Raw genomic sequence first — 12,788 nt, forward strand, 5'->3', positions numbered from 1 at the left:
AAGATTAGCAAAAATTGCACACTAAATATATAAAAACTGAAACCAATTTAATGTCCAAACTCTTTGGGACTTGAAGAGTAAAAGGAAAGACTAATGGCCTAAACAAAATTTAACCAAGATTTACAATATTCATTTGTTTTATTAGGGAGAATATAATATTCATTAATAATATAAAATTAGGTTTATTATATTTGGCACAATTGCTTCTGGGTGCCAGGATGCTTCTGATCTGTGCCAAGTTCAGGATGTCTTAAGCCTATAAAATTATAACAGAAATTTCTTTGTTTTTAGTTAAATTATAACATAATTTCTAAATGTTAATAATAAAATTTTCCCGTAAGTAAATAAAACAAAAACACAGAAGTACACTTTACGTCAGATTGGATAGCGACAGGGCATCACCAATGTTAATCTTATCAAAACCAATCATTACCTACTTGGCGTTTTTTTCTCTTCTTTAACAGAAACAGAACAAACAGAAAACGAGACGCTGGCCAAAGCTTTCAACTTTTCTCTCTTTTGCTGTTTTTTTGTTTCCTATTCTGCTTCCATTCTATCACACTAGTAATGGAAGATGAGGACTGGGTTCTAGTAGAAAGACCCACTTTCATAGATTCTGAGTGTTCATATAATAAGCCCTTAAAGGTTACGTTTAATGGTCCTGCTAAGCACTGGACAGACTCAATTCCCATAGGAAATGGCAGAATTGGTGCTATGATTTCTGGTGGTATGCAATCTGAAATTATTCAGCTAAATGGTAATAACCCACTTCGCATTTTTCAGTATTTAGTTCAATAGGTAGATAGATAGATAGATGGATGGATGTAATGTATATACCAAGTTTATAATTTGATTTGAATTCCATTGTAGAGGATACTCTTTGGACTGGAGTTCCAGGAAACTATACTAACCCTAATGCTCTAGAAGCATTATCAGAGGTTAGAAAGCTTGTGGATGATGGATTATATGCTGAAGCCACAGCTGCATCAGTCAAATTTTTTGGTAATCCTGCAGATGTATGTATGTTACGTCTATCGCGTGCTTATTTTGGCTAATCTCCCAGCTCTTTTTATGTTATATATCAAACCATAATTAGTTTATACAACCTTTATAGTTATTTTACTTGTGTTCAGTTACTCGGTTTTGGAGAAAAATTTCAAAGAAAACAGGAAATTCATAGACGTTTCCCCCTGTTTGGAAAGTCTTAAAATGCAAGTATTCAATTGAATTGAATTCTATTTAGTCATGTTTGGATAGTCAATAGTTGCTAGAATTCAGTTCTTGCAACTTTAAAAAAAGGAAATTTGGAAGAAATGAATTCCTGCCAAAATTGACGTGATTTTCACTTAGAAAACTAACCATCACTTCCCTTATGCCCAAAATTTTTCATTTGATTTTTGGAGAACTACTTGGTTGTGACTTCATTTTTCATTATGAGTATGAATTATCTACTTTCCTGATCTACTTCATCAGCTTTCTTGTTGTTGGCCTGGCCAAATGAAGTTTTAAACTGTGTCCTGATGATTTAAATTTGTTATTTAAGGTTTATCAACTACTTGGGGATGTCAAGCTAGAATTTGATGATTCTCATCTTACATATGCTGACGAAACATATTATAGGGAGCTAGATTTGGATACCGCAACAGCAAGAGTGCAGTATTCTGTTGGTGATGTAAAATTTACTAAGGAATATTTTGCATCTAATCCTGATCAAGTGGCTGTGATAAAAATATCTGGGAGCAAATCAGGGTCTTTATCCTTTACAGTATCTCTAGACAGCAAATTAGATCATCATTGTTACGTAAATGTTGAAAATCAGATAATAATGGAAGGAAGTTGCCCAGAGAAAAGGATCCCACCAAAAATGAGTGCGAATGAGAATCCAAAGGGAATTAAGTTTTCTGCTGTTCTTGATTTACATGTTAGTGATGGCGTAGGTGTGATACATGTTTTAGACAATAAGAAGTTGAAAGTTGAAGGTTCAGACTGGGGTGTGTTGCTTTTAGCGGCTTCATCTTCATTTGAAAGCCCACTCACTAAGCCATCAGATTCAAAGAAAGATCCTACTTCTGAGTCTCTTCGTGCTTTGAAGGCAATAACAAATCTGTCATATTCTGATCTTTATGCACGTCATTTACATGACTACCAGAAACTTTTTCACCGTGTCTCATTTCAGCTTTGGAAAAGCTCCAATAGAATTGTAGGAGATGAGTCTCAGTTGACTAACAATCTTATACCTTCTGCAAATGCTTTGTATGTCAAAGGGATCAAAGATGATGCAGTGCCAACAGTTGAGAGGATAAAATCTTTTCAATCTGATGAAGATCCATCCTTAGTTGAGCTACTGTTTCAGTTTGGCCGATATTTACTTATATCATGCTCACGCCCTGGAACTCAGGTGGCAAACCTGCAGGGAGTTTGGAACAAGGATCTTGAGCCAACATGGGAGTGAGTCTCACTTTTTCTCATCTTCTTTATTTTCTAATATTGTTGAAGGGAGCTATGGATTTTATTTCAGTAAATAAAGTATATGATGAAATCAATAAATAAAGTATACGATTTTATTTTCAGACTTTTATTTTATTTTTTGTTGTTTTCTGCTTAGAAAACTTTGACAGCAATCATGATTGAGTTTGCATATAGCCTATATTTATGAGTGTTTCATTAATATATCTGTCTGGTCCACTATGTGCATGCAGCATTGACATGTGTGCAGGTTTATTCTTGCTGGCAATCACATCTTTGCTGCAGCTAATTATTTAATCAGTAAACTCAACTGAAACAGGCCTGCATCAAGAGTATGTTAAATTTTTGGTGTAACAGGGAGTCAGAAAGCTCTGCAAATGCATGCAATTCGTCGTACATGCTATACTAGTCGAATTCATTACCCCAATGGGTATACCAGTAGTCAAGGTTAGCAGATCCCAAGGGAATGGGAACCAATGTTAACTAGTCTGAGGCATTCAAGGGAGACATAAGAGATTGGAAAGAGGAAAAGTAGTATGCTAGCGTGTACTTCCAATTTTTCTATATCATGTAAAAGTACATAATAAAAGTCAACTGCTTGTCAATAATTATTCAGCAAAAGATGCCAATATCTTCCATTTTTCTCTTCTATTTTTAATAAGGTTTCATATGAACTGTTAATGACCACTCTATCTCTTTCTTCAGTTCTGCTCCTCACTTGAACATCAATCTTGAAATGAACTATTGGCTGTCCTTGCCTTGCAATCTGAATGAATGCCAGGAGCCCCTGTTTGATTTTATTAAATCCTTGTCAGTCAATGGAAGTAAAACTGCTCAAGTAAGAATAATTTCTTCTTCTATTTCATGTTGGAAGCATTTGTGAATTAGTCTTCTTTCTGTACAACTTGTTTAAATTATTAGGCTGTTTGGAGATGTTAAGAGACACTCTTGCCAACTCAAAAGCTTAAAGTATCAAGTGGTTAGACCCAAACATCATATGAAGCTTTCATGTCCTATATATTTGTTAGATGTTGGATCTATACCTTCAGCCTAGGTTCTTCTCAATGTCGAGTCATTATTAAGTATCTGTGGTCTGCAGTTACCATCTTTGTCAGTGAAACACTCATGCCAAATAGATAGGTTATCTGGAGAATGTTTAGTCCTTGTGATTGTTGTTTTCTCCATTCAGATTTTCTTATATACCTGCAGAATGTTGCAGGTAAACTATGGAGCTAGTGGTTGGGTTATACATCATAAGTCTGACATATGGGCAAAATCATCAGCAGATAGAGGAGATGCTGTGTGGGCATTATGGCCAATTGGTGGGGCATGGCTCTGTACCCATTTATGGGAGCATTATAATTATACAATGGACAAGGTAAGCACTTAATAGGCTAGATGTTAAATTGCTATTCTGATATTATTTTACTAAAAGACTCTGGAATTGAGGCCTTGAAGAGTACTGCTGCTGATTCATGAAAAGAATCTTCTATTGAAAAGTGACTGATATTTTCTTTTCCCTGAAAAATACTATTATAATATTTCTTATTATGTTTCTAAAGTTTTCTGTCTAATTAGGAGTTTCTTGAAAATGAGGCATACTTTCTACTGGAAGGATGTGTGTCATTTTTGTTGGACTGGTTGGTTGAAGGTAGTGAAGGATATTTGGAAACCAACCCATCAACATCTCCAGAACATATGTTCATTACTCCAGATGGTAAGCCTGCATGTGTGAGCTATTCATCCACCATGGACATGGCAATCATAAGAGAAGTTTTTTCTTCTTTTGTTTCAGCTTCTGAGGTAAAGCTCAACACTGATCCTGACAATCATATTTTATATTGCATCAAGCATCTGATATTTAATTTCTAAACAGGTTTTGGGCAGAAATAAAGACGTTCTTGTTCAAAACGTGCATACAGCTCTACCAAGGCTACGTCCTACAAAAATTGCTGAAGATGGTTCTATAATGGAATGGGTAAGTGAGTAGCATGTGTAATAGGTTCTAACTTGTAGGAACGGTTATGATTTAGTCTGTAAAATGAAGCTTTTCATGCACTTTAACTGCTGAAATTTGACTAGTGAAATTGTCTCTCTGGTGGGCAGGTACGGGATTTTAAGGACCCAGAGGTGCATCATCGTCATCTTTCACCTTTATTTGGCTTATTCCCAGGGCACACAATAACCATTGATCAAGATCCAGAACTTTGTAAAGCTGCAGAGAATACTCTCTATAAACGAGGTTTGTCGACTAGACTGATTGCTTTGGTCCTGCAATATCCATCAATTTAGGGGTATTTGGCCATCAAACTGAAGTGAAATTGTTCTGTCTTTCTCTCTACATGCGTGTGTATGAACATGTGCAGTTATCTTTATGATTGCTGTGAACTTTGGAATGATGTCTTATGCTGAGAAAACAATGTGTTTGCATTGAAGAATAAATAAAATGCACAAGAATCACTGCCAGTAATGATTCTCAATAAGAAAATTGTCTCACGATTTAAATAAAAAGACATTGGTACAAAGGCAAAAGTGAGGTCTACTTTTGTGTCGTGCAGTATGCAATATGAATGTGACAATGTGTTTCTTTAGCTTTTGTTGCAGTGGAGTACTTAGCTGCCAGGGAACTCTATTAAACTTGTTATCAGCTGTACATCTTAAGAGTCATTAGTTGGTCCTACCTGAAAAGATACCCTGCTGAAGACTTCATCTTACTTGATGATTGTAGCTAAATCTCCAGTCTAAGAACTATCAAAAGTTTTAATTGATTCTATCCCTTTTTCTTTTAACTTCAGCTGAAATGATGTTACTTTAGAATAATATCTCAATAACATTGCTTCTTATATCATCAATATTAAAACAGGAGAGAATGGTCCAGGATGGTCAACAGCATGGAAAATTGCTTTATGGGCACGTCTGTACAACAGTAAGCATGCTTATAATATGGTTAAACATTTGATTAAGTTGGTGGATCCAGATCATGAGGTAGCTTTTGAAGGTGGATTGTATAGTAACTTATTTGCAGCACATCCTCCTTTCCAGATTGATGCCAACTTTGGGTAAGCTGCATTGTCTGTAGTATCAATGGCAATGTGTTGGAACCATAGGATTAACCAATAAAACCTTGAAAAGCAAAATACAAAGCACATTGTCATTAAATTCAGAACTTAACTCCAACAATTTTCGCTAACAGAGACCAAATGTTTCTGCAACTCCTTGGTTTCAGTTTTACAGCAGCAGTTGCGGAAATGCTTGTCCAGAGTAGATTGGAGGACCTGTACTTGCTTCCTGCTCTTCCAAGGGATAAATGGGCAAATGGATGTGTTAAAGGACTTAAGGCACGAGGTGGGTTGACAGTAAGCATATGTTGGAAAGAAGGAGATCTCCATGAAGTTGGCCTTTGGGCAGAGAATGTAAGATCTGTCCATCGAGTACATTATAGAGAAAATACAGTGACAACAAGCTTATTACCTGGAATAATTTACACATATAATGCAGAGTTGAAATGTGTAGAGACATGCTCTTTCTCATAACTGGGCTTTCGTGCGTCAATTCCAATGAAGATCTGATAAACAAGTTTTGTACAAATATGTTCAAGAAACTTGCGTTCCTTCATTTAAACACCAGAAATTATCAAAAATCTTTATTGAGATTTACACGGTATGTTATGTTCCTTTACTTCTGCAACTTCTTGGTTTCATTTTTTCAGCAGCAGTTGCAGAATTCAGAGATTTGTACCTTCTTCTTGAAGTTGGTTCTTCTTGCTGCAGGAGATGTTCATGAAGTTGGTCTATGGCTGAAAAATATGATCTTCTATCATAAGCATATGATCATCTGGCATGAATTTACATATTTAATGCACACTAAAATGTGTAAAAGCCATTCCCTTGTAATGGAAGGGACTTCTCTTGAAATGCAAAAAGATCAAATTTTTCACGTCAGGTTTATCAAATCTCTGTCAAATATGTATATTAAAAAAAGTAATATACTAGGAACCCAGATCAAATAAGAAATTACAGTTTCATCCTATTTCGGACTGCAAATTATATGTAGGGGAGGGAATGTAGGCTGTTCATCCTGGAATAGCTTTTCAGCATATTGCAGCGGGTACACTGGGTTAGATTAGCACATCTAATCTTTCATTCTTTTTTTTCTTCTTCTTCAGTGTGCATTTCCTGACGCAATTGCTAAATCGGTCCAATTTTCTCTCATGTATGGTCACAGAAAGCCTTGAAAGAGGCTACTCCCATTTCAGCTCTGATACATGCTGCTATTATGGTAGAAAGTTCTGCTTATTATTTGAACGTCACCTGCTTTACCACTTATGGTTACGCATATCCAAATAAAAGAATACATCCAATTTTTAATCTTTATCAATTTAACCACTTGAGATCTCTTCACAAATTATTTGATGCATGGCACTCCTTAATTCTATTTATTATTCTTTTTCCCTCTCAATTTCTTTATTTTTTCTTTTATCTCTTTCCATTTTGTACATATATTTTTTGTTATTATGTCATAGATGATGAATTAAAGCTAATAAAAATATAAAGATGTTGTAAATTAAATAGATAATTGAGAGATATCCAAAATTAAATTAATAAATTTTAAAAGTAAAATTATGTATCAAAATAATTCTTTACTAATATTACACCAAATTATCCTCTCGATTTTTAAATTTTAAAACTCGCATTGCTATAAATTTTTAATTTTTAATTTATAATGCTAAATCCTTAAAAGTTTAATTTCAATATGACTAAGCTCATTCTCTTTAATTTCGTTAATTTCTATTAATTTGTATGATTTTTACTATAACTAAAGGGTAATTGGGTTGAGCCAACTCACAAGTTATTTAATATCGATTTAAAAAATATTTAAAATCGACTCAATGTTATTCAAGCTCGACAATACCTAGCTCGAACCAACTAGCGAGCCTAATCGAGCTTTGGCTTAATTGAAAAGAACCATCTATTATGTAGAGAGCCAACTCGCAAGTTACTCATGATCGATTTGAAAAATATTTGAGATTGACTCAATGTTAATCGAGTAATTGAGCCGAGCTCGAGTTCGAGCTACTCGAATAGCTTAATAAGCCGAGTTTGATTATTTTCTTAATATATATAATGGATGTTTAAAAAATTTATAATTTTATATAAATATTTATAATTTTTTGTATATTGACACCTATAGAACTTTTTAATTAGTTTAAATTTAATAATTAAATGATTTATATGTTAATTTTTTTTTAAATATTGAGTTTATTATTTAAATTCGATTAGGTTTGAATTATACTCGTACTTATTTATTTAGAATTGAGGTCGAGCTTAAATTCTTTTAAATTTAATTAGATTTAATTAGTTTTTAAGGGAAGACATATAAAAAAAATAAAAATTACCATGTACCCAGATTCTAGTAATCGGACGGACCTTGCTATCCTAACTTTTTATCTTCTGTGCACCACAATTTCACTGGAGCAATATCCAAAAAGAAAGAAAAAAAAGAAAAAAAAAAAACTCTTGTTCCTTAAACCCTAACCAAAACCCCGCCGTTCTAATTACGTTCTCCTCCTCCTTATTTCTCAAGACATTTACTTCACTTAAAAATAGCATTATTCTTTTGACACTGCAAAAATGGCTTGGCGTAATGGAGGATCACTCTCACGCACTCTCATCTCCGCCGCCAGGGCTCCATCGCGCCTCTCTTCCGCGCCGCTCCCTCGCATCCGTCCACCTACTGCCTCTCCCCGCCTCCAGTCTCGCCGCCTTTCTTTTGGTCCTTCTAGGTACTGGTTTATACATTTGTTCCTGATTATTTTATTAGCTGAAAATACTGAATTATGAAAAAGAAAACCTTATGTTTTGTGGTTCGAGATCTAAATATTAATGGGTGTTTCCTTTTATCATTGTTATCATTTTAAAGTTTTGACTTTTTTCTTTAATTATTTTGTAAATTGTAAATTTTTTTTTTTACTGAAAGTTGTGAACTTCATACCATATTTTTTTATAGAAATCTGTTGCTGTATTTTCTTTCCTCAGTTGATTGTTGAATTCATCAACAAGGAAAACGAATGATTCTTCAAGTGAAATCACGAGTAGAATATGTAGAAACCTGTTGCTGTGTTTTCTTTCCTCAATTGATTATTGAATTCATCAACAAGGAAAATGAATGATTATTCAAGTTAAATTGTAATTTCTTGAGTTTGGTTGTGCATCTTAAGTACAGCGTCCATTAAACTTAATTAAATAAGCACAATTCAATCAACGCAGGTTTCTATTTCATATTAAGTATTAAATTTTAAATAAAAAAATTTGACTTTTTTTGTTTGTTGGTGGGAGAGGGGTGGTTTTCCCAACTTGTAATTCTGTATCTTCTGGCTTAACATTTCTGCTTCGTATTAATGGTTGCCTCCTATATCCTCTTTCTAGGAACTTGGGAGAACTGGGATGTCTGCAATCATTCTTGCCTTTGCATAGCACAAACCATCTCACATCGCACCTCAACTCTAACTTGCGGGCTTTTTGCGAGCTGTCTCACGGTACCTTCTGCCGCACTTGTCAAGATCGCTAGTAGTCTCTTTGTGAGTCTTACTATTTATAGGGAAAATAGAAAATGTGGAAGCATAATTTTTGAGTTGGTGTTACACACACACTCTTCCGTCCTGAATAACTTCAACTGGAAAATGAAAATTCCTTGTTTTTCATTAGATTGTCAAATATGTGGCTGATGGATGAAATGAGAAAAAAAGTGATTAGGTTTTTGTTAGTTTTTATAAAACTTTGTTAATGAGAAGGATTGGGATTGGGATTTATAGGGAATGGAAAAGACGGGTGATGCGCGTGGACTTTCAGTCAGCTAGAGGTGCAGGATTGTTGCCAGAATTGTAGGTTACTTTTTTCTATGTTTCCTGTTCTTTAGAAAGATAAAATCTCAATTCTGTTTCAGTAACAAATATGAAGATAGAAATATAACTGTGGAAATAAGAGTCGGGGAATCTGGTTAATGCTATGAATGTTTGACAGGATATCATGATGCTGAATTCTTGTGCCAAGAGGTGTACTATCCCTTATCATTTGTCGTTTCTGTTTTCTTCAAGTACTTGAAGACTATTTCCATGTCTTTGTTTAGATGGATAATTTTGATATGATGTTAGTATGTCAAGGATGATTATCCGGGTTATTTTATTTTCTCTGCATGTTAGTCACACTTTGCACGCATGATTTTATACATTTCGGTCTTTGGTTCCCTGTGAGCTAATTTTCAGGGAGAAAAAGTGTTACATTTTGGTGAAACATAATGCATTCAGAACAGAAAGTAAATACTCTTTCCTTGTGTTTCTTTAGGTTTGTAATTTATAATTTGATATTAATATGTTAAGAATTGATTATGCAAGTTATTTCATTTCCTTTGCATGTTAGTTACACTTCGCATGCATGATTTTATCCACTTCAGTCTTTGTTTCCAAAGTGTTGCACTAAAATGTAAAAGATTATGCATTCAGAAAAGTATAGAAAGGTATAGTTCTTGAAGGTGCGCTTCAGGCTCAAGGTTGTGCTTCCTAGCCTTAGAGGTGAGGAACTTCGCTAAGGCGTGCATCTCATAGGAGGTTTTGAAACATAAAAAAGGGTGTACCTTAGTGAAGTTGAATCTAAATTTTGTTTTTTCACTTATAACTAACATTGGGCCATTGATGGTAAGTTAGACCTCACTAATATTATTACTTCAAGAAATCAAGACAATATTGAATGAGGGTCTGTACAAGTCAAAAAGCATCTTCTCAAAAGAGACCTATTACTCCTCTAGTACTTAGAGATGAGGAAGTGATTGATTTTAAAGAAGATTATAAAGAGGAAATTGAAAGTGACCATGGGGAAATTGAGGAATTTAAAGAAAAAGAAGACGGAAAAGAGAACGGCTATATTGAGCTTAATTATGATGATTCTTATGGAACAGACTTTAGGAATTATAATTATTTAGAACTATAAGTCCATAAACATGTTTCTTTCTAGCTTTTATATGGATTTGGAAATTTTCCAAGTAAGTCTTGATCTTATGCATGTATTTTACTCTATATTTGAAAAAAAAAATGATCTCTACTTTATGATTTCATGCATTTACGTTATGAGTCTTATTAGCTTTATTATTTGATTCTCTTTTTTTTTTTTTGCGCCCTCACTTCGATAAGGCGCGCACCTGTGCCTTGCGCCTTTAATAACTATGATGAAGGGGAAGGCTTTTACTTCTCTGTCCTCCTAGTTCTTTTTTTCTGAAACCTGTATACAAATAGATCGATGTGAAACATTTGGTGTATGTAATGTTGACATTTTGTTGCAACTGATACACATGTTTACATATGTTTATCATGGACATGCAGCCTTGCATGCATGGTCTAGACTTCATACATGTCTAAGGCATAAAGTTCCTTTTCATTCTGAGAAGCAAGCAATGCTTTTATATGGTCCTTGTCAGTATTGGTGAATTAGTGGTGATGAGGAAGCTGCATTTTTTATCCAGTGGATTGCTTCTTGGCTTATCATTTGTATGTCAATAGTATTTTTCAGTATTTTTGTCAGTACCATTTGCCTTATTGAAGTCAAAGGACTTTGATTACTAGTGAATATGGCTCGCTATTCGTGCTCAAGTAGTTTACTTCTTTTTCAGTAGTTCTTGGGGCCATTTGTATGGCCTTAGGAACTTGCATATATTTGAGGAGAAATTAACAAGCTCTTCTCTCATACTTGGTCTCAATCACCCCAATTTAAGAGGCATGTTTCTCCAACATGGTTCATGAGAAGCTCTGTGATTAGACAAACACATCAAATAATTATTCTAGCTAGTTCTAAATCAATGCAAACTTAAAGCTTTTGATTGATAGAATACTGAATCTCTCTAATTAATAAATCTCATGGAATGAATATACAATATATGGATCTTTTCTTATTTCTGAATTCGTACTGCAATATCACATATCATTGAGGGTAACATGAGATCCAGCTGTCTTGTCTAATTTTCTTAAGTAGGGACATTATAAGATTTTATGAGTGCTATTCGCTTTTAATTGAACTTCCTTTACCTGCCTTGTCAGGAGAATGAGTCCATGAAAAGCATTAAGTTGTATGAAATAATCACTAGGAGCATCTTTGCCAGGTTCTAGTTATGGGGTGGAATTATGGGGCCCTTGTTTGTAATTCTGCCGTATGGATTGACAAGATTGAATTCTTTGTTGCGGACTGCTTAAAACACAGTATTTTCTGTGTATGGGCTAAAAGATGTTGATTTTTTTGGTCATCATATTCTGGTTATTTAACTTTCATCTTTTGTTCTGTTCTTTTTTCCCTTTGGAACTTGAATGGGCCAAGTTCCTAGTCAATGTATGCGACTGCTTATGAATTTTCTAATGCATTAGTGTCACTTGCAAATTATTTTATCTGGAAATGGTTATGACTTGCCTAAGATAAATAAAGAACATAAGCCGGTTGGCTTCTCTAATTTTGAATTCTGCTGTTATTGATCTCTTTGCTGTATCGTCGCAGGTACTTGAAGGGCCATGGCATTTGCACATCAAAGCACTATAGAGTACTGAAGTCAGAGAGTGGGTCAGTCCTGTGGGATCTTGGGGTTTTTTGAGTAGGAAATACTATAATAAAGATATGTTTTATTATATTTCATCTTGAATTTCCTTGTTTTTAGGACAATCAATTGGAAGGTTATGTAACCCCCGATATTGTTTAAACATGTCCTATTTTTTTGTGGTTCTATCTAGTATCTATAAGATTGTGCTTATCGATAATTTATTTGCTGGCATTCTATAGTTTGGTTTGTCATAAGCAAGCTTGTTCTTGTGCGTTTTTTCTTAGTGACAAGTGCCTCATGAAAATGTGGCTGTCGAGGATAGGAATATTGGAACCGGTGGCATGTTAACAGTATGTGTTTATGGAATTCTATGAATGAAACTGGAATCATGTTAAAAAGAAGATAAAAGCATGGGAGAGCCTAACTAGCCAATTTGGCATATTTAATGATCTGCATTCATATTTTACATGTACTTCTACGTATCGTATTCAGAGTCGAGAGGATGCTCTCCATGCTCACACGTTCTCGACTGTATAGTCTGCAAAATTCATTCGGAATATGCTTTGATCATAGGTTGAGAGCACACTTGCTCACCTGTATGATCAGCAAAATTCTTTGGAAATATGCTCTAATCATAGATGGAGAAGGTTTGCACGCCCTAAACCTCTAGATCATCTTATGGTTTATCTTACATTGCCCTACAAGAAAGGAGATGAACTGGAGTTCCCAGATACTGCATTGAAAAGACAGAA

The 12,788-nt window shown here is 34.5% G+C and overlaps 2 protein-coding genes across 8 annotated transcripts; both read left to right on the forward strand.

Moving 5' to 3' along the window:
* The first annotated feature begins 224 nt into the window (after positions 1-224).
* LOC8272236 (alpha-L-fucosidase 2) lies at positions 225-6,139 on the forward strand. Of its 4 annotated transcripts, none has more exons than XM_015724379.3 (10): positions 225-757; positions 871-1,016; positions 1,544-2,448; positions 3,172-3,304; positions 3,686-3,844; positions 4,045-4,269; positions 4,343-4,444; positions 4,573-4,708; positions 5,330-5,392; positions 5,693-6,054. In XM_015724379.3, the coding sequence occupies exons 1-10, from the start codon at positions 568-570 to the stop codon at positions 5,818-5,820; spliced, it is 2,187 nt and encodes a 728-aa protein (XP_015579865.1). In that variant the 5' UTR covers positions 225-567; the 3' UTR covers positions 5,821-6,054. The 4 variants fall into 4 exon arrangements, with proteins under 4 accessions (XP_015579865.1, XP_015579863.1, XP_025014612.1 ...); XM_015724377.3 differs by having other exon boundaries at positions 242-757; positions 5,330-5,525; positions 5,693-6,139; XM_025158844.2 differs by having other exon boundaries at positions 611-757; positions 871-1,020; positions 5,330-5,525; positions 5,693-6,122.
* A 1,788-nt stretch (positions 6,140-7,927) lies between these two features.
* On the forward strand, positions 7,928-12,253 carry LOC8272235. Of its 4 annotated transcripts, none has more exons than XR_007216479.1 (4): positions 7,928-8,248; positions 8,892-9,043; positions 9,278-9,346; positions 11,997-12,253. XR_007216479.1 is itself a non-coding variant. In XM_048376053.1 (4 exons), the coding sequence occupies exons 1-3, from the start codon at positions 8,097-8,099 to the stop codon at positions 9,295-9,297; spliced, it is 282 nt and encodes a 93-aa protein (XP_048232010.1). In that variant the 5' UTR covers positions 7,931-8,096; the 3' UTR covers positions 9,298-9,346; positions 11,997-12,253. The 4 variants fall into 4 exon arrangements, 3 of the variants coding, with proteins under 3 accessions (XP_048232009.1, XP_048232010.1, XP_048232011.1); XM_048376053.1 differs by having other exon boundaries at positions 7,931-8,248; positions 8,892-9,001; XM_048376052.1 differs by lacking the exon at positions 9,278-9,346 and having other exon boundaries at positions 7,929-8,248.
* Positions 12,254-12,788: the final 535 nt, after the last annotated feature.

Source organism: Ricinus communis, chromosome 6 (assembly GCF_019578655.1).
Source record: "Ricinus communis isolate WT05 ecotype wild-type chromosome 6, ASM1957865v1, whole genome shotgun sequence".
In the NCBI taxonomy this organism is placed as follows: Eukaryota; Viridiplantae; Streptophyta; class Magnoliopsida; order Malpighiales; family Euphorbiaceae; genus Ricinus; species Ricinus communis.

What these genes read in the sequence shown, in the direction of transcription:
- LOC8272236 (XM_015724377.3), top strand. Translation starts at nt 568, where the DNA reads ATGGAAGATGAGGACTGGGTTCTAGTAGAAAGACCCACTTTCATAGAT. An exon ending in ATGGAAGTAAAACTGCTCAA is followed by an intron (nt 3,305 to 3,685) that starts GTAAGAATAATT and finishes AGAATGTTGCAG; the next exon opens with GTAAACTATGGAGCTAGTGG. An exon ending in CAGATTGATGCCAACTTTGG is followed by an intron (nt 5,526 to 5,692) that starts GTAAGCTGCATT and finishes CCTTGGTTTCAG; the next exon opens with TTTTACAGCAGCAGTTGCGG.
- LOC8272235 (XM_048376052.1), top strand. Translation starts at nt 8,097, where the DNA reads ATGGCTTGGCGTAATGGAGGATCACTCTCACGCACTCTCATCTCCGCC. An exon ending in CTTTCTTTTGGTCCTTCTAG is followed by an intron (nt 8,249 to 8,891) that starts GTACTGGTTTAT and finishes TCCTCTTTCTAG; the next exon opens with GAACTTGGGAGAACTGGGAT.